Genomic DNA, 19,328 nt, shown 5'->3' with positions numbered 1-19,328 from the left:
TGGTTACCAAAACACATTCCAGAAGTCGGGTGTCTCAAGCTTATGCTTTGTCTTAACCCTGTTTTTTGCTAGCTAACTCAAATCCAGCTTGGGGTGACACTGAATCATAGCTGTACCTTGCTAATGAAACAAGATAGCAGTGCTGGCAACAGCAAATCACACAGCCAGTTATGGGCTCTGCACTTTAAACATAGCAATCTTTGAGAAGAAATAGTAGTTCATAGTCAAAACAATAATGTGTGTTGAATGCAATCACCAAAGAAAAATTTTTTATATTAATTATTAAACCAGTATTGGTGTTGTTGTTGAAATACAGAGCCATGGAGAGCTAAAGGCTGATGTCATACATTGTGGATTTTACACCTTATACTTTTTACATTGTTATTATTTTACTGTGCCTATAAATCAAAATCTCTTTATCAGAGTAACAAAAAAGGTAGGTGATAGGTAGACATTTAATAAATGAACTTTGAACTCATAGATGACACATCGAGATGTATCAATTGAAACAGAACCATACAAAGTAGAATGCAGTCATGTATAAATACTAAGAAAAAACATGATTACAACCTTAATATTTTGAAATGTAGCTTAGAATATGTGTAACAGAGTGGCAGCAGAAAAAAAACATTCCGAGTTCAGAAAAAATAAGAAAATCTCATTTTGCATGTGTATAAATATTAATACTTATTATTGAGGGACTACTAAGTAGCAATGTACCTGGAGGGGCAGTTCAGATTGCTGTGCTCGGCTGTGACTATTACTCATATTTCATTGCGATATAAAATTGAAAATATTAATTTATATTTCTCAGCTGCAATTAAATTAATGGTGGGGCAGAACTGCAATCTCACCATGGACATAAATTAATGAGTAAACAATCCTTTAAATCTACACAACCTTTTGAAAACACAGGCGTGTTTTTGGTAAATGATTGACTAATAAGGTGGGTTATAGTTCCCAGTGGTATTTTGGTTGAAAAGGTTAATATTGTTCTTTAAGTGTGTATATATCTATATATGTATGTATGTATATATGTATGTATGTATATATATATATATGTATATATATATATATATATATATATATATATATATATAGAGAGAGAGAGAGAGAGAGAGAGAGAGAGAGATAGATAGAGGGCACACATAGACATATTCACAGACAGTTGAGAGGGCAACACATATGGGCTTCAACTGGCAGACACAGATAATCACAAACACCACACAGCTTATCCTCAGTAATATTCATAAAATGTGGTGTAATGTGCTCATGCACCATGACAACCTACTTTCCTCTGAGAGTACATTAAGAATTAACTATCTTTACACAAGCAGCTATAGCTGACCTAAATATCGCTGCCTGAACTGTATGGCTGTCTCTGTAATATAAGGCAGCAGCCAGCTTTTGCTATGTCACTGCTATGTAACTGATATAATATAAACATAATCTATCAATATGACATAAAAATAAACCATGACTGTAAGTATAATGTTGAATTAAATGCAGTTATTAAATGAATACAGTGTGTAATCATGTGCAGACTACAAAAGTAAGAATTTCTATTATCAAATTATGACGGTAAACCTGGCTTATCAATAGCTGCTCTATACACCCCAGTTTCCTAGGAGGCTGGAATACTGTGTGTAAAATAAACAAATGTAGACTGCAACGACCTGCAGATGAGCCGAAAGATGTTATCTCAACAGCAGCATATTTTGTTCATATATATGCATGTATAGATGCATCATACATGCATATCATGAAGCATTAATGGTCACACGCATTGAAGTTCTCCATACCATATGTGCTGCTTGGAGCAATTATTTTAAATAACCTGCAAACCATTGCTCCATGAATCTGCATGTTACAAACCATTATTTTTGTTTTTGGAAAGTGGTGGTTGTATATCCACAGTAATCAAACAATCATTTAGTTTTTAAACATTTCAAATTTTATTAATGCTCTTCTTCTGCTGAATTGACTAAATGTTTGCTAAGCGTATAAAATTAGCATAGAAACACAGTTTCTAGCTTGCACATATTTACAGAGTTAAAAATATCTGTTGCCTCTGTTTGTAGTTCAAAGAAAATATTTGTGATGGAAATCTACTGCATACGTTTCTTACATGTTAAGAAATTGTTCTTTATTATTGTGCAGAATGTTTGATCTGATTACAAAATAAATGAATGTTGTTATTGACCATGATGAATATTAATATTACAGCTTATCGTCTTATGTTTACTGAACACGTTCTGTCAAGTTCGATTATTCTACCTCAGTTGTATCTATATTCACAAACCGGCCTGTCTCTAACTGGTTATTAATGCGAATATAAAGAACTGGAATTATATAGTACTTTTATTGCTTTACAGAATAGTACTTTAGAAAAAGACTTGCTGGCTGTTCAGCAACAGTAAAGACGTCTGCTCCTCTGTTTGACATGTGGGTATGTAGGTGAAGTGGTTCCAGCGGGGTTCTGCTCTGAAGTCGCCCCAGAGCCCCGCTGAGGTCAGTGGGTTCGTAGCGTGAATCCTCCCGGTGTCCTTAAAGACGGGTCGTATGACCACACCCCTATGACGACACCGTGTCGTAGATCAAACTGTATCCGTTTTCACTCGTGGGTCAAGTTATAAAAAGTGAACGAGCGCAAAACCGGCTGGTCTGTCTTTCATAATAAAAGTCTGATCTCACGGGACCCTGGGCACAAAATCACTGCTATCATATAATACATTTTCAAACTCGTGATGAAATGTCTTGAGGTTAGAATGTACTCTTTTAGCTTTTACCTGGTATCTGGCTTGTTTGTCATGAGAAAACAACTTAACATATATAACTTATAAGATTTCTATTTTCTATCCAAATCAGGAATCATGTTTTTGGCCTTACGGTTTGTATGGATATATCTTTTTTCTTTTCATATCCTACATTTTGTTACAGTGAACATATCCCCAGGGCAATCACAGTAGAATGCATGCTTTTAAAATTGTATTTTATGTGTGGAAGAACTTCACTTCGTGTTATTCCGAGGTATGTAATGGGAGAGGGTTACAGATGTGAAAATAAGCTATAGACCTAACAAATACAATCCTTGAACACAACAGATATGAAGGGATATCAAGGGGAAAATAGTTATAAAAAGTGTATGTACCCCTTTTTAATTGATTTAATACAAATAGGTGAATATTATTTAAAAATGTTGCATTATAAAAAAGTATGTCTTTAATATAACCCTAAATTAATAACATACATTTCATATCTTATTCTTCATCGCGACTTTTATTTTGAAAGGCCATGCCAGAAGTGCAGCCTAATCTTTTAGCTCTGACACTCGCTCTTCGGGATTATTCGTAAACTCAAGTGCCCCCCAGCCCACCGATGAGAACTGCAACTGTTTTTTACAACTGGCACACTTCCCATTTCGATCAGGTCAGTCTCTTTTTCTCTACTTGTATGGCTCGCTGAACCCTGAACCTAGTAGCTAACCACAGCATAGCCAACAGCAACAACAGCGCTGTTACTCAGTGACAGCAAACAGGACGCACACAGCACGCGCGGATCCACGCCCTCTATCTCTCTGCTTGTGTTTATATTTCATTCTGAGCCCGTAAAAGTGGTTCTAACCCGCGGAGCCGACTCCAAAAGTGTCCCCCAGTGTTATTTTGTGAGTCCCGCGGACGGCACCAAGTCAAACACAGAGGGGGGTCTGCTGTACGAGCTCGTAAAAGTTTATTAACGACGGAATTAGCTTCAGAGGAGAGATGAGTGCTTCTGTTCTCCCACCCTCTCATCTCCAAAACGTTTGGTTTCTGCACCAATGAAGGGGAGGGAGAGACAGGAGGAGGAGGAGGACGGGGTGGTGGTGGTGGAGAAGGGGGTGTTTAACAGTCCTACAACCATCTTCTGTCCCGTTTATCCGCCATATAGGCCAGCTCGATACTGCTGTGAACTAACTTCCTGCATGTGGCTGTAGCTTGAACGGGATTTCTGGGCTGAGCGGTCACTGCTGCTGTCCATGCGTGAGCCTCTTCTCCCCCCTCCGTGGATGGTGCGGAGTAATATCATCTGGAGAGGCCGAGGCCGACATTTTACCCCGGTCCGGAGGAGCATTAACTCGGAGGGGACATCCGAGGACACGCGTTTAGGTAAAGCCCGTCTCGCAGCTTTGTGCCTTTGGACAAATACATAAGCATTTACGTGAAGTTTTACGACCGAGAATTAACTGACAAAATATTTAAAGCACATATAGAAAAAAATATGACGGCTTTTAACGGTCTTCTGTGATAAAAAAATGGCTACTTTCACACGGATTTACACACTGTAGCTGCACGATAAAGAACTATACTTTTGAATTTGGAATAATAAATGCACCACGTTCACAAAAACATCTGGAAATATGTTATTTGCATGTGCGATATACGTAACAAGTTAGCTTTTTTATTATTTTTTTTAAATGTACCAAATTACACTTTTACTACCCCATTTCACGCTACATAAGACATTTATACCGTTTTGTTTATGTTTCCTATATGCGCGGACAGGCAGCTTTTGCTCCCGGTGTTTATTCTCAGTAATGGCTCAAACTTTACAGTTTCTCGCCGACAAAGCCTACATTTAATGACGGGCATAACTTGCCTCGGCCTGTAGCAGCCACCATCAATCGGCAGCAGCACCTGCAGGTGGACCTACAGAAGCCAAAGTTGTTCTGAGATTTATTCAACTTTAATGTAACGAAAGTCCGAGTCGGTGTGGACAGATAGCGGCCACCTGACCGCAGCTGGGGCCGTTAAAGTGCCGGAGCCCATCCACAGGCTCTCAAATCGGCCGTATTAACAATTAATATTGGACATCCGGTGGCACTGCCAGCTGCGCCCCATTTTTATTGTCTGTGCGCTGAAAGGATCCCTGTTGTCTCGGCTGGATACTCCGCGAAGCGTGGTGGCTGCTTTAGGTAGGAATATTTCTTTCTGCGTTATATTGCAGTTTTAAAAAAGTAAAGTGAAAATGCATAAAATGTGAATGTGAGGTGTGAAAGAGAAAGGAGGGAGGCTGGATGTGGGAGCGCGGCTCTCCGGCTCGCCGTGCCATGCGGGACACGCTGCTGGCTGCCACCATGGCACCTTCCCTTCGTGCTCTGGCTCTTTATGTGCTGCTGCTGTTGTTGTATCCAGCTGTGCGGAGGCACAGCACCGTTGTGCCCCGTCAGTTCGATTCCACCGTTTGGGTCAGTGATTAAAAGGTTTATTCGGGAATATTGCAGACGCGCACTGGATGGACGGGGAAGATAGGCGAGGGGCGGCAGAAGGGGGCCACTTTTGCTCTCCATCGTTACGGGAAACGGAGCTCCAAGGACACGGAGAGGCGGGGGCGCATCCAGGTCGTTTTGGGTGTTTGTTCTTGTATTTTTTTTCTTTGCAGTTATTAACATGTTTTAATTTTATTACTGGAGATGCGAAGATTTTTCCCAGGCAGACCGACCTTTGTCCGCCGCCCAGATTTTTGGAGCTTTAATTTGGCAAATTGGCTTCCCAGACAGACTGACAGCCAGATCGTCTCTCCTCCCCGCTCTCCCGCCTCCTCCTCGCTGTTTTCGGCCACACTCTCTGCCATCACAGCCTCTCACTGGGCTCCTTCTGAATTTACTTTTTTCTCACTTTCAGTCTCTCTCCCTCGTGCGTAACCTCCATTCATTCGTGCAATTCGCCATCACCCTGGAGTTTTTTTCCCCTGATTATTTCTGAAGAGGCCTCCAGCTGCTAAAGGTTCAGTGTCTGGTCAGACTGCTTTAAATTTGCCTCATGGTCCAGTGTCAGAATGACTTGCTTCCAATCTCAGATGTGTGCGTTTTACCCAGCTAGCACTATACTACGTTAATTCTGAAAGTGCAAAAACAAGTTTTTATGGAGAAAGTATGGTAGTTTAAGGAACAAAAATACCATAAGTTATCACATGACTGTTTGAAAACTTCAAATAATAATAATAATAATGAAGAGAAATAGCTTGCACTCCTGGGGCAGACGCTATACTTATATCCTTGCTTGCAGACTGTCATGAGGTAAGCTGCCACACCATGGACATGTAGTCCTTCCTGTTATACTTTCAGTTAGGTTAGGGGCCAATTTAAGCAGTTATGTCTAGTTGTTCCATTGCAGTGTTTCATTAATGAACTTCTGAATACTCAAGAACTCTCACTCTCTGGACTTTGAGTTTCATGTGGTGAGATAGTCCACAACTACTGGAGCTCTACAAAAGGCAGAAAGTGAAAAACTGAAATTTTGACTTTTGACTTTTTTATTCTGGTAATTTTAGCATTTTTCATTTTTTAGTTTTTTCTCTCTGTTTTCCAGGTTTCTCTATTAAAACACCTTTCTGTGAGTATTAGGGACCTCACAGCTCCAAGAGCCACTTTACAGTGACATCTGCTGTATTGATTCCAGACATAAAGCCATTGAGTTCAGTTACATTTTTATTTATATAGAATCAATTCACCACAACTATCACCTTATGTCTCTTGACATTGTAAGGTAAAGACCCTATAATGCTAGAGAGTAAGCACCAACAACCAGATGTTCTCATGTGAACAGCGTTTGGTGACATTGGGAAGGAAGAGCTCCCTTTTAACAGGAAAAGACCTCCAGAAGAACCAGGCTCAGAGAGGGTCAACCATCTGCAGGAGAGAAATTAGCAGTGGCCACCTGGTAGCAGTCACTTTCAACCACCATAAGCTGCTGCTTCTTATAGGCACATGGAAGTTTCAGTTGTGGTTGAGCTATGCTCTTGATCTGTTTTAGTTATCTTTTGGAAACAGGCATCGTCAGGGCAGACTCCTCTGCCCTATTCACGGAGCAAAATTAACATGCATTTGCGAGATGCTAGCATGCTTTCTGAGAAAAACTAAGACATAAGTGTCATTTCATTTCAGTTTGGACATTACAAAATATATAAAACTTCACTACTGTTCATTGAGCTCCCTCTGCTGCAGTCTCACTTTCACAGCAGCCAGTTTCGTTCGACAATGGCATTAAAAGGACGATTTCTGAGAGAGTAAATTGGAAAGCCCTCAGATTTCTGTCCAGAGCCTCATTAACCCTCTGATAGTGAAGTCCCCCCACACTTACTTTCATTCTTGCAAACAGGGGAGCTGTAACTCTGGTGTCATGGCGATGCTCTTTACCCAAATAAAAACCCCACCACAGGCAAACCATTTTTAACAACTGCCCGTGTTGGAATACAGTGGGGCTGAAACAACTCATGGATTGGTCACCTAGTTCATCAGCTGAAAATAACCAAGAACTCATTTTGAATTTTAATGTTGTTTTCTTTTTTTTTAGTTTGAAGCAAGAAGTGCGTCCTTTTTCCAGGACGTCATTTGAATGACAGTAAATAGACTGGATCTGCATTCTTCATTGTAGCTTGAGTGAAACAATGTGTCAGTTTGGAATGTAGGAAATTGTAAATAAGTTACGTGCCTTTTTTATGATTATTTTCACACACAACAATTGAGAAAACAAATGCCAGATGAATCAATAATAGTGCAACTGTTTGCAGCTCTTGAATGTACTGTAGATGTGTTTTGGAAGGGTACGTTATGGCGTGACACAGATTCTTTTGAATACTCTGCCCCGTGTTACATAACAAGCTGTTGCAAGGATATGGGTTCAGTTTTATTTTGCATTTTTCTGTGCCCACACAGTGTTCACAGGATAATTGCTCCAGTGCATTTATAATAGACTAATAGAAAAGTCAGCTCTAAGTGTACATGGGGTTAGAAATGGCTGCAATTACTGTAAGTTCTGAAGGCATCGAAAGGTCCTCTGTGGCGGGGGATGGCTGTTGGGGGGGGCTCCATAACAAGGAAAAGTAAATTTCGTCATGCACCACCTGCACTACATGAACCATTTTCTTACCGCATTGTGAGTGTTAGCATATATATTTACTTTGTCAGTGTGCGTCCAGTGTTGTTACATAAGCCACAGTTGTGCAGGCATCCTCTTTGCTTGCGGAGTCTTGTTTACAAAGCGCTAAATGCATCGTTGGCTGAATGTAAAGCCTATGGTTATTGGTTGCTGTTGACTTCTTTGTTTCCCCGCTGCCTTACTGTGAACTCTGTGAGTGTGTTTATGAGCAAAGAGCCCTTTGGACCGTGCCCTATATTTAACCAATGTGCACAAAAGGATTTCTCAGCTGTTATTGCATGAAGCCACCTATATCAGCCGTGGTGTGAACAAATATAAATACAAGTCTGTTTGGTGTATCTGTTTCATTGTGCAAATTTCCCCTGTAGAGGCAGCAAATAGCTAGAGGAGCACTGTGTTCATATAAACAAGATTAAAAGAAATGGTAAATAGTACGCCATGGACACATTTGCATGTGCGCTTCGCTCCTGTTTGCAGGATATATCAGCACCAATGTTGCATCCAGCAACAGAGGGGAAAGTGGCTTGGTAGCCTACTAAATGCCATTTTGATTTATCATATTCAAAAGCTTTTTTTTGCTCTGGGTAAGTGCAGAAACATTCAAAGCTGGCACTCAAACAACTTTATTGTTGGTACAAGTGAACTGCTTCCTTAATAATCTACATAGCTTTAACCCTTAGCGCAAACTCCCAGAGCTTCGCGTTTCAAACGGTCCCGCTCTTTGTGCTGTAAGCTTTATGATAAATAATGTGTATCTTTTATTCATTTGTATGAAGCCTGGATTATTATATTTGTTCCACCCGTTGGTTATCAGCTTCAGAGCCCTGTATGTGTCTGATAAGTGTTTGTGTACACAGTATGTTGGTAGCTGGCTTGGCTCATGTGCCAAATACCAGTTTTCCATTTGGCGTGCCAAGGCAGTGTCATAACCGCCCAGCCAATCCTCATTTCCTCATTCTTGTGTGCCTGAGGTCAATCCACAGAGAACATATTATGGCATTGTTCTCAAACACTGAACCAGGGTCTGTGTGAGCTGCTTTCTTCGACTTTTCCACAGGTACTGAACAGTAGGTCTGCATTGTTCCTGCAGTGTGTGTGTGTGTGTGTGTGTGCGCGTTATGTTGCTCGGTATTTCATCATGTTGCCATCTGAAAAGAGCCGGGTGTATTCGGCGCCTGCAGTGCGGCCTCCTCCCTTCTCCTTTAAGGGAGAACCAGAGTTTTGGTTACACAAACATTAATGAATGGAGCAGCTGAAAGCAACGTCAATGCTCAAGTTTACCCGTATGAGGCGGAGCTAAAGAAGCAGTTCTTCAGTGGACCAGTAAGATAGTCCGATGAAAAGCCATTTACTGTGTGTGTTCGTCTGCGCCGCTGTTGCTCATAAACAATTAAAACACATCAGTGAGTCACACTGTTGCACTGTGACATGTAGCTTCAATATTATGAACACACTGCGGAGGTTTTTTTTGTTGCTTTTTTTTAATCTGGCGTGCAATCTGTGCATCTGTACGTGGCTGAAAATGGTCCCCGACAAATGCACCATTTCTTCCTGTTCAATGTGGAATTGGTTGAAATCTGTGAATTTTCCACCCGCCTGTCCTGCACCTCTTGCCTCTCTTCCCTTTCTATTCTAAGCCCCTTCAAACAGACAAGTACACGACACATGCTTCATGGGGCTACAAATAGGTCAGTGCTGACTTTTGACTTTATAATTCCTGCGATACCGTATTCAGATATGGGTCCAGTCTTTACTCAAAAAGCTACGCCTTATATCAGTGACAACGTGCAGATCTGTGAGGTCAGTTGTTTAATTCTGTGTTTAACACACCATCCGTCAGTGTCGGTGGGCCAGTTGTTAGCAGGAGATGTAACATAGTGTGAATGAAATTATCAGCAGAGGGTTAGAACTTTGTAGTATTTTACAGTAGCATCGGTAATAACTTTGCTTGTGCATTACTGTCCAAAAGTCTTGACTCACCCCTCATTTCTTTATATTTTGCTTGCAAGAAGCCACACTTTATTTTTTAAAGAGGTCTTGAGCTACAGGTTTTTTTTTTCTTATACTAATTTTCAGTTCTTGTACCTGTGTGAATCATTCAAACATAAAAAGGCATCTGACTCAAGGGATAAACCAATGTTCTGTTTACACATAACAGACAGTTTGGTGCCAGACAAAAGATCTGGCAGGCGTAAAAACTATCTGCAGCAGATGAACTGTATCTGAAGGTCATGTCCTTAAGAAATACGAGAAAATCCAGCAAAGACCTGACACTGGACACAAGAGATGCATCTGGTCTTTCTGATAAACCATCGATGTTTACCAAAACCTCATCAGAAGTCTCAGTGGAAGGGAGGTTGTCTTGACAGAGAGAAAGCGCTGAAGCATGCCAAATTACCCAAGAACTCGACTGAAAATCCGTGGCAACAGGTCTTATAAAGTAGATTTCAAACTTTAAATTTTTGGTTCAGATCACTATCAATATGTACAGAAGTGGTTAGGAGAGAGATGCAACAGTAAGTCTCTGCAGCCACCTGTAAAACACATTGGAGGCCCTGTCGTGTTTTGGGACTTGCATATCAACCAGTGGCGTTGGGGATCTTGTCATAATTGGTGGAATTATAAATACAAGAAAACACAAACAGATTTTGAGCAACCTTGAAATCTGGAAAGTATCTTATTGGCAATGGAAAATAGGCTGCCAATTCAGTAAAAGAATACCTGGATAGAAAAAAACACATTGGAATACAACAGTTTTGGATTGGCCTCCTCAGAGCCAGGCGTTATTGAAAGAATGTGGGATCATGGTGACAGAAGACGTAACAATAGGCTGGCAGCAAAGCCTGCTGGAAAACTATTCTGCTCCGAGAAATTCTGAAGACGACTTAAAGGAATGACAAGAAACCTTACCTGATATTTCAGGCTGTGTTGAAAAATAAACATGGTCATACCAAGTATTAACTTTAAGCTAGTTAGAATTGTACAAACTCCAGTTTTTGCCTTATCTACTGCATTTTCATGTGTTTGCACTGCTAATTTCCCTTTTTTCTAGCTAAATGTAAAAAAAATAAGGGGTGGCTCAAGACTTTTGCACAGTACTGTATGTTTGGAGCGGTTGTTCTCAAGTTAGTTGGCATGACTGAAAGCTCTGATTATGATGCTATCCCTGTCAGGCTCTCTGTCTCTTCCTCTTGGGAAGCTTTTATTGCACTCAAAGTTGCAGAGCGTTTTGTCATCAATGCATTTATTATTGTTTCACGTCACCTTTCTTTTGTGATAGCCAGTCTACATGCAGTGTGTGCAGATAGCTGGCCACGGTATCTGTAAGGTACTGAAACTGGAAGAACTGGATGCATATCAACTTTGTACTTATCACCTGATCTGACCTGAAAAAATAGCAGTTTGTCAGTATGTGACCACTTCAATAATATAATGCTGAAACATTATTTAGGGTTTTAAGTAAGGTTACTTGTGATGTTTTTAAAATGTAAAAATAAAACAAAAACTTCTTTTTTGATATTAATAAAAGAAGGAGTGAATCAGTTGGGCAGTTAAGAGAGCAGACAGAGATGGACTGACTTCTTTCTTTTTTTGTTTGTTTGCTCATGACCTTGGCAGTCATGATACAAGCTAACACAGCTCAATTCAACTTGTCAGCTAAGCTTAACTAGCCTGCTTTGCACATTTTTCACTTAGCTGGACAAGAGCTAATATTTAGCCTTGAGGATATTGACTTCCTGCTGCCCTGCATACTTTAGCCTTTTGATTCCATAGCATACAAAGCATGGAAGCTGTGTTTTATTGACAGTTTAAACTTAACTAGTGCATTTGAGAGCTGTTTAACTTTAGCACTAATCTTTAGATTATCTATCCAAACTCTTCTCCTTTCCAGCTCATTGATCCTCATCCCACACTGGTCATGTAATGTTTAACAAATGAACATCAAAGTTCTCCTTTAATGCACATAACAGTAGAAATAACAAATGCCAGTGAATCACATGAATGCTTTGACACACAACAGAATTCAACCTTTATCTGGTGCATGAAAGCTTTTGCATTTGCTGTTTTAAACACTCATTGTTAGCAGGGGTTTCTCAGGAAGTGATATGTCCTACATTTTTGCAGCACCAGCATGTTTTTTTTTCATGTTGAATGAATGGATGTATTAATAGAAAGCTAGCCAACTAATGTAAGTAACAATAGCTGCCGCTGTTGAACAGACAAAGAGCTCTGAACTCATTAATGTTTTGCTTTACAAATACAAAATATATATAAAAAAAACACCACAATAAACAAACAAAAGTGAATTTCACAGATTGCCCTTGTGAAATGTTTTCTGTCAAAGAAGCCCATTCATCTAAGAGCGGCACTGTGGATCTGTTATTAAAAAGACACATTTAAAACCTGCATTTTATCATCTGTACCGCTGTCGTCTCCTCCTTTTGTGCCGATCAAACAAACTGAAATCAGTAGCAGCAAAACAGACAACTTGTGCTGCACGAAGCCAACAAAACAATATAAGGCTTATGTAACACTGTAACATTTTTGTGTTCATATTATGTATTGCATCCCGAGGTTTCATTGTCACATTGATTTGCTCCCTTTTTTATTGTTTTCTCCTTCAGGCTGAGAAATCGAGAGCTGCAGAGCTGCGACATGTGAAAAGAGCTCACCCACTTGGCCCACTCACCTCTCAATCTTAGGTAAGTACTTTCTTCTATTTCTCTTTGTCTCCTTTTATCTTCCTTCACTTCTATCTTTGTGATGAACTCTTCTTTCCCTCTTGTGTCTCTGCTGGTGACATCTCAATGCTCAGACCTGAACTCAGTCGAGTTTTTGCTGCCGAACTCACTCACACTCACGTTGGGACTGCGACCTGACAACCTCCTGCCTCGGGCATGCCTCAGGTAAAGTAGGAAAGCTACAGTGGCTCTCACCCATCACCTCTGAATTATCCTACTACTTGCTTCGGTGTTGGATTTACTCTGTGTCTGTGTGTGTGTTTTACCTCCTTTCCAGCCGGGTATGAATGGGATGGAGCCTGCATTTGGCGAGGCCTACGGGGGGCACAGGGGTCTGATGAGCCCCTACCCTCTGGCCATGTCGCCACAGGGAGGCAGGACAGAGTACGACCAGGTAAGACAGCACAACATGGACAGAGCCAAAGCTCACGCAGCTTATAGTGTGACCTCAGGTAGTCAGTGTATAGGACACACAGATATATTAATAGCTGCCTAATTTAAGTTGGTGACTCATTGTAGCAATTTAAATGATGTCATTAGTGATTGATCTATTAGTGGACAATACCGTGCTCTTACTTTGAAAGTATATCTTATTGGCTAGCTTGCTGGCTGTCAGTGCAGTCACGGTTCAGTTGCTTCCCCAGAGAGAATTTCACCCTGATGTCAGATCCAGATCCAGCATCTGCACCTGGTGATACTACAGGAGGAGGAAACCTGGTTCATGTGTCGCGATGCTCAGCTCAGCTCAGCTCACTGAGGCTGCAGAACAGAATAAGCACTGTGATCACCAGCCTATTTGTCTATAAAGTGAAAGACTTACAGGAGCAGCAGCTGATTATAATGCTCAGTTATAAATTTGCCAACCTGCCAAAAAACAATTCTTAATCTCTGGGAAAAAATGTGTTTTTCTTTAAGGACAACAAAATATGACCTGTTTTTTATTTGTAATGTAGATTTTTTTTGCATTGTTCAATCTGTACTATAGTTTTGTGTTTATTTTCTTCAGGAAAATAAACACGGGCCACAGGCTTGATGATGATTGGATCATGAACCATTTCCAATCCACTTGATCTTTAACCATTACAGCTTTCACTACACCGCACATTAGAGCCATTTCTCAACTGTATTTAAACACATGCTTTTATAACAGCACGGGAAGAAGTCTGGAAAGACATATCATTAAACAGATGCCCAGGTAAACTGTGCTTTTATGATAAAGCCTATATTATTAGGTTACATACAGCGATGAAGTCATCCTTCCGTTTCAGTGCTGTCACATAATCCTCCTCCTCTGTCTGTGTGTGCATTGATGCATTAAGCTGCTGCATGTCTCTTCTCTTTAATGTCCTATCATACCTCTATTAGGAATATAATGAGAGCTCAGCAGCAGTAACCGCAGTGGCAGAAGGTCAGGTGGTCAGGCTATGGCAGAGTGGGAAATATAATTGGGACACGAGACCGTTGTTTGTATTCTGCTTTTGGTTTCTGCTTGAAAAGCCATTAATCCTCTACCACTCTCAATCTTTTTGTATGTACATATATATACATCGCAGATACAGTTTATTTATTTATTCAGCAATGTTTAAACATCATGCCTCACATGAAAACAAGACAGAATTCTTCACGTGGCATCTCAGTTATCAACAGTCAGTGTATGTGGGCCAGGTGTGAAATAATCCTGACAGGATTACGGCACTGGGGGAGGGTGGGTAATTTTGATTAAGGTTTTTTTTTTCCCACACACAACTCATTCTGTCCTGTTTTAGTAGCAGAAGTAGATTCACAATTTAAAATGCTAGTAAATGCTGTCATTTTACACCAAAATAATTTTTAAAATACTGAATTATTTAAAAGTTTGTTTATTTTTTTGTCACAAATCATATGTTTAAGTGTCATTTATCTCTGTCCCCCTTTTAGAGTGTGCTCCTTATGCTGGGCTCCCCAGCATTGCCAAGGAAACGGCCCTTTGAGTTGCTAAGCGACCTGGTGGACGATGGAGGCTTTGGTGAAGACCTGCACCCAGAGCGCTGGGATGTGTCCGCGCTGGATGAGATGGCTCGTTACACCAAACTGGGCCTTGGGGTCGGAGGGGAGCTGCTGCCCTGCTCCGAGGAGGCTGTGCTGATGGGCTGCTGGGGGAGGAGCCGGGAAGAGCAGGAGGAAGAGGATGAGGAGGAGGAGAGGAGGAGGAACAGACACGCAGCCCCTCCTGGCACCCCGGAAGTCCAGAAAACTGCTTCAGGGAAGGAGGAAGAGGAGGAGGAAGGGTGTATCTCTGTTGCCCGGACAACAGAGCTGTGTGTTTCAGGAAGAGCGACTGAAGGTGGACAGGATGAGGGGGTGTCAAGGGAGCGCACGGTGGAGGTGTATCAGGTGGCCCAAGAGGAAGAGGAAGCAGCAGCAGCTGCAGTAGGACTGGCTCTGGAGCACTGCAGCGAGGAGCACAACTACTCCCTGAGCCAGGGAGGGGAGCTGGGGGCAGGACCTGCTCACAACTCCCAGACAGAGGAGGTGCAGGTGGTGGAGAATCAGCAGGAAGAGCAGGATAGGGAGGACAGCCAGGCCGAGACCAAACTGAAGCTGGAGGATGAGGATGAGGAGCAGGACGAAGACGAGGAAGAGGAAGAGGAGGAGGAAGAGGGAGAGGAGGGAATGGAGGAGACAGTGGTGGAAGCTGAAATTTCGAGCTCCTCGGAAACTGAATGTGGTGAGTTCTGGCTTCAGTGTGTGTGCGTGTGTGTGTGTGATGGCGAGGACATCTCGGCTCATCACAGCGCGGCCAGCAGCCTGTCTGCCCACACACAATCCATTTTGTTCTGTCTCCAGTCCAGACGAGACCTCAAACCGTCTCGTCTGACTGGGTTGGCTGAGCACAGGCACATGTGATACCAAATTTTGCGGGTGTAATTCCCAGACATCACACTGCTTCAGTGACTACAGTGTTACTGTTATAAAATGGCTTTGAGGGCTGAAGTGTCTTTGGGTATTGAAATACCATCTGTAACAGGCGCGCTGCTTTGTTTCTGGGATGGGGTGGGGGTTTAGCTGAGCACGTTAAATAGGGTATGAAAGTTGGTACAGATTGTTAAACAACCATTACAGAAGAACTGGATTTCTAAGCAGCTTCAAAAGCAACACAAACATGCCAGCTACAGACTGCAGCATTCAGCTGGTGGCTCATTAAGAACCATTTTTCTTGCCTCATTATTTCTTTACAGCCCACTTATCTCTCATTCACAAATATCAAAGGTATGTAGTACGACTCAAAAGCAGACTTGATCAGTTAATTCTACAACTATTTTGGTAATTGCTTAACTGTAAAGATGCCAAACTATTCCAGGTTTTCTGCTTCTGTGTTTTATGTAATACAAATAGTAGAAATAATCTTTGCTTTTCAGACTCTAAATGACAAAAGAAGAACTTTGAAGCTGTCACACGCGTTCTGTGAAATTTGGCATTGTTTCATAGTAATTGATTTGTTGCTGTTGTCTTCAGGATGCACAGTTTGTGTGCTAAAAAGCATTCCTATAACGTGTTTCAATGACCAGTCAAGTGGACTTTTTGTAATTACTGCCAAAGAAACATTTGTTTTCTATGGCGGATTGAAGTCTCCTAGTCATAGCACCTTCGGGTGTGTGCCAGTACTGAGTACCAGAGTTATCATAGATGTGTGCTTTCTAATTACATATTTTCAGTATTTTTTTTTAAATTTTCAACTCTAGTTTCAGTTAAACTCTGGCGTGAGTTTACTGTTATTGTTGTTGTTGTTGTTGTTATGTTTGGTTTAGCTTTCATTCGTTTTAGTGTCAGTTTTTGTCTTTTTAATTATTATTATATGAAAGCTATTTGTTTGGGACAGAATGTTGAAGTGTTACATTACAGACAGATAATATTTTGAACTTGATTTGAATTAGTTTGTGAGGACACTGTAATGTTTCTGGGGATGTTCAGGCAAATTATTTGCTAGTTGTTCATTCTGACAAAAACATTTAAACTGAGCTCGCTTTAAGAGGATGGAGTTAAATATTGGCCTAACAAATATTTTGTGGGTATTATAGGAGCTGTATGAAATTTGTAATCACATTCCTCCTTAATCAAATGTTGTTGAAATGTGTGGCACTTTGAAATGTGTGTTTGCGCTCTGTATGGTGTTGCAAACACACACTATGTCAGATTAGTTTGGCTAATTTTAGCAGTGTTATCAGCAGTAGCCTGACTTTCTTCCGTGCTACTGTCCACATCATGATACAAAATATGGTTATATGTAGCTTTGGTTGCTTCGATATATTCCACGTTATTCTGACAAAGCTGACATACAACTGCTCTGCTTTTTTTTAAAACATCAAAGTAATGCAGAACAGAGCCGGTTAGCACGCCTGTCATCTGTTTACTTTCACCCTCGCTCATTTACAACTTCCTTTTTTTAACATAGATTTCCCACCTGTGTATAAAAAGTGTGCCACATAAATGCATACAGCTAGATAAAGTAGATGTGTGTACAGTAAAATAGTAAAATGGGTAGTAAAAAAAGGCATTATTAAAAAAAAAAAATGTTAGTCACCTCATCAGCTTGTACTTGTTTAATATTAGCTCAGTGTGACTTTACTGTCTTTACTGCACTTTCTCTTCTTCAGTGCACGTGCACACCCTCTCTCTCTCTCACACTCTCTCACAGACACAAACACACACACACAGGTGTGGGGTGGAGCAGACAATAGATAGGTGATGTGAACAAAATATTCAGTTTGAGCACAATCTGTTTAATTATTGTAAATGTAATGAAAGTTTACCCGCAAGAGTTGAACCCAAAATAAGAGAGATAGAGTGAAGCCAGCAGGGAAAGTCATCAGCTTTTCACTCAGCTTTAAATAAGTTAAGAAAAGTTATGAAATGAAATTTGCACTTAAACCACAAACTAACAAGCCTGACATTAAAAGCACCTAAACTGCTGCTGGTTGGTGTTAGCTTCTTTCATGCTGTGTTAATATGAAGAGTACACTGGTGCTGTAGAGCACAAAAGTGCCCACCCACTTTTTGAAGGTCTCCCATGAAGGAAGTGAATTGCCCTTTCATTTTTTCTATTGACATTTCAGACAATTCCTTTTTTAAAGGTAAAGGTACAAGATAGTGTACATAGATACTTTTAACAACGAAGGAGCTACTGATGCAACAATGCCATACAATTCCCAGACTCTGCATTGAATGACTTCCAGCCTTCCCAGATTTACTCCTTTTCATTATTCCAGTATTGTACAATATCCATCCACCCCTCCATTTTTTTCAGCTTCATTGATTCAGGATCATAGTTGGGCTGGACGCTATACCGGCTGTCGGTGAGTACACCCTGGATGGGTCGCCAATGTAGCCGACATAAAGAGAGAGAGAGAGAGACTATTATTCACACTTACATTCACACCTACTGCCAATTTAGGCTCACCAGTTAACCCATGCATGTGGGAGGAGGCTTACATGCCCCCAGGGCCCATGCAGGAAAGGTCTATATGGCCTAGTTATCCGTATGTTACAGTGCTTGGTTCCTGACTGTCTTCACTTTTAAGATTTCTGAAGTTTCATCCTTATTCTGACATTGGTGAGTTGACACATTGCTATGGCAACCGTAACCTCCACCAGTCAGAGACGTCACTGCTTCAAGGTAGAGTTGTGGGTAGAGTAGTTATTTTCTGCAACATCATGAATTAAATTCTTTTTTTCTTTTCATATTTTTATATTAATATTTATATTTTTATATTTTATTTTTATTCTTTTTATATTCTTTTTAGAAAAAAGCTATCACTAGGTCACTATCACTAGGTAAGTCAGCGGTACAAGCTGATAATCAGAGAATATGAATATGGTTTTTCACTTCTTGAACTTAAGTATTGGGGTCTTTATATCAATACAAGCTATATGTTGTTAAAATACATACTGCCACCAGTTTGCTGCATGACTATGACTGAAATGGATGCAGTGTTGTTGAGTTTAATTTCTGCTGCATGAAACTGAGTAGAATCACTGTGATACTTCAATATCGTCACTGTTTATTGACTTGATGCTGTAAGGCTGTTATTTACTCTCCTGCTGACTGTTTTGATTAGATGAAAGTGAAAGAAAGTCAGCTTTTTAAATGTCACTCTGGTTTGCTCATAAAAAAGGAGCTTTCATTGTATTTCAGAATTCAACTGAGTATCTCTTATGCAGATGTGGGGATGTTTATTCTGGAGGAAATTTGAAAAAAGCATGGAGGTCTTATTAGGTCAGCACAATATGAATCCTCCCTCCCATATTTGCAACCTGTCAGTGTGAGTTTTAGGGCAGCAGTTACCACTGAGACCTCAGTGATATTTTCAATAGGAAATTGCTATATCGCAATTCTGATCACTTTCAGCGATAAACACAGCTGTGATTTATTTTTTTCATTCTTGCTACTGCACAAAAAGATCTGGTGCCATGACTTTTAAAATCCTGCTTACAATCCAGACAGTAAATACCATCGATTGGATTTTCAAAATTAAACAGATGAAAAATTGTTGGGCTCATTCATGGATTTTATGTTTAAAAATAGTACAAAAATGTCACTCAGAATTCTTGGATTGGCCACAACAAGCAGTCAGTTGTTGCCTGAGTCATGGCTTGCTACATAAAGGCTGATAGAAAGTGTGCTCTGATTCAC

At 40.7% G+C, this 19,328-nt stretch overlaps 1 protein-coding gene across 4 annotated transcripts in view; it reads left to right on the top strand.

Annotated features, from left to right (window-relative positions):
• Nucleotides 1-3,330: 3,330 nt before the first annotated feature.
• LOC134628931 (CREB3 regulatory factor-like) overlaps nucleotides 3,331-19,328 on the top strand; it is a 35,204-nt gene continuing 19,206 nt past the window's right edge. The window contains exons 1-6 of one of the 4 annotated variants that reach the window (XM_063475770.1): nucleotides 3,358-3,429; nucleotides 3,928-4,145; nucleotides 12,542-12,619; nucleotides 12,733-12,823; nucleotides 12,936-13,052; nucleotides 14,576-15,365. In XM_063475770.1, the coding sequence (XP_063331840.1) occupies nucleotides 12,815-12,823; nucleotides 12,936-13,052; nucleotides 14,576-15,365 (916 nt within the window). In that variant the 5' untranslated portion in view covers nucleotides 3,358-3,429; nucleotides 3,928-4,145; nucleotides 12,542-12,619; nucleotides 12,733-12,814. Of the gene's footprint in view, nucleotides 3,430-3,927; nucleotides 4,146-4,844; nucleotides 4,952-8,899; nucleotides 8,974-12,541; nucleotides 12,620-12,732; nucleotides 12,824-12,935; nucleotides 13,053-14,575; nucleotides 15,366-19,328 lie in introns of those variants that run through there. The other 3 variants (XM_063475771.1, XM_063475772.1, XM_063475773.1) reach the window with 3 other exon arrangements.

Source organism: Pelmatolapia mariae, linkage group LG6 (genome assembly GCF_036321145.2).
Source record: "Pelmatolapia mariae isolate MD_Pm_ZW linkage group LG6, Pm_UMD_F_2, whole genome shotgun sequence".
Classification (NCBI taxonomy): Eukaryota; Metazoa; Chordata; class Actinopteri; order Cichliformes; family Cichlidae; genus Pelmatolapia; species Pelmatolapia mariae.
The sequence above is the reverse complement of the archived record's forward strand: the minus strand, read 5'-3'. Positions and strand labels throughout refer to the sequence as shown.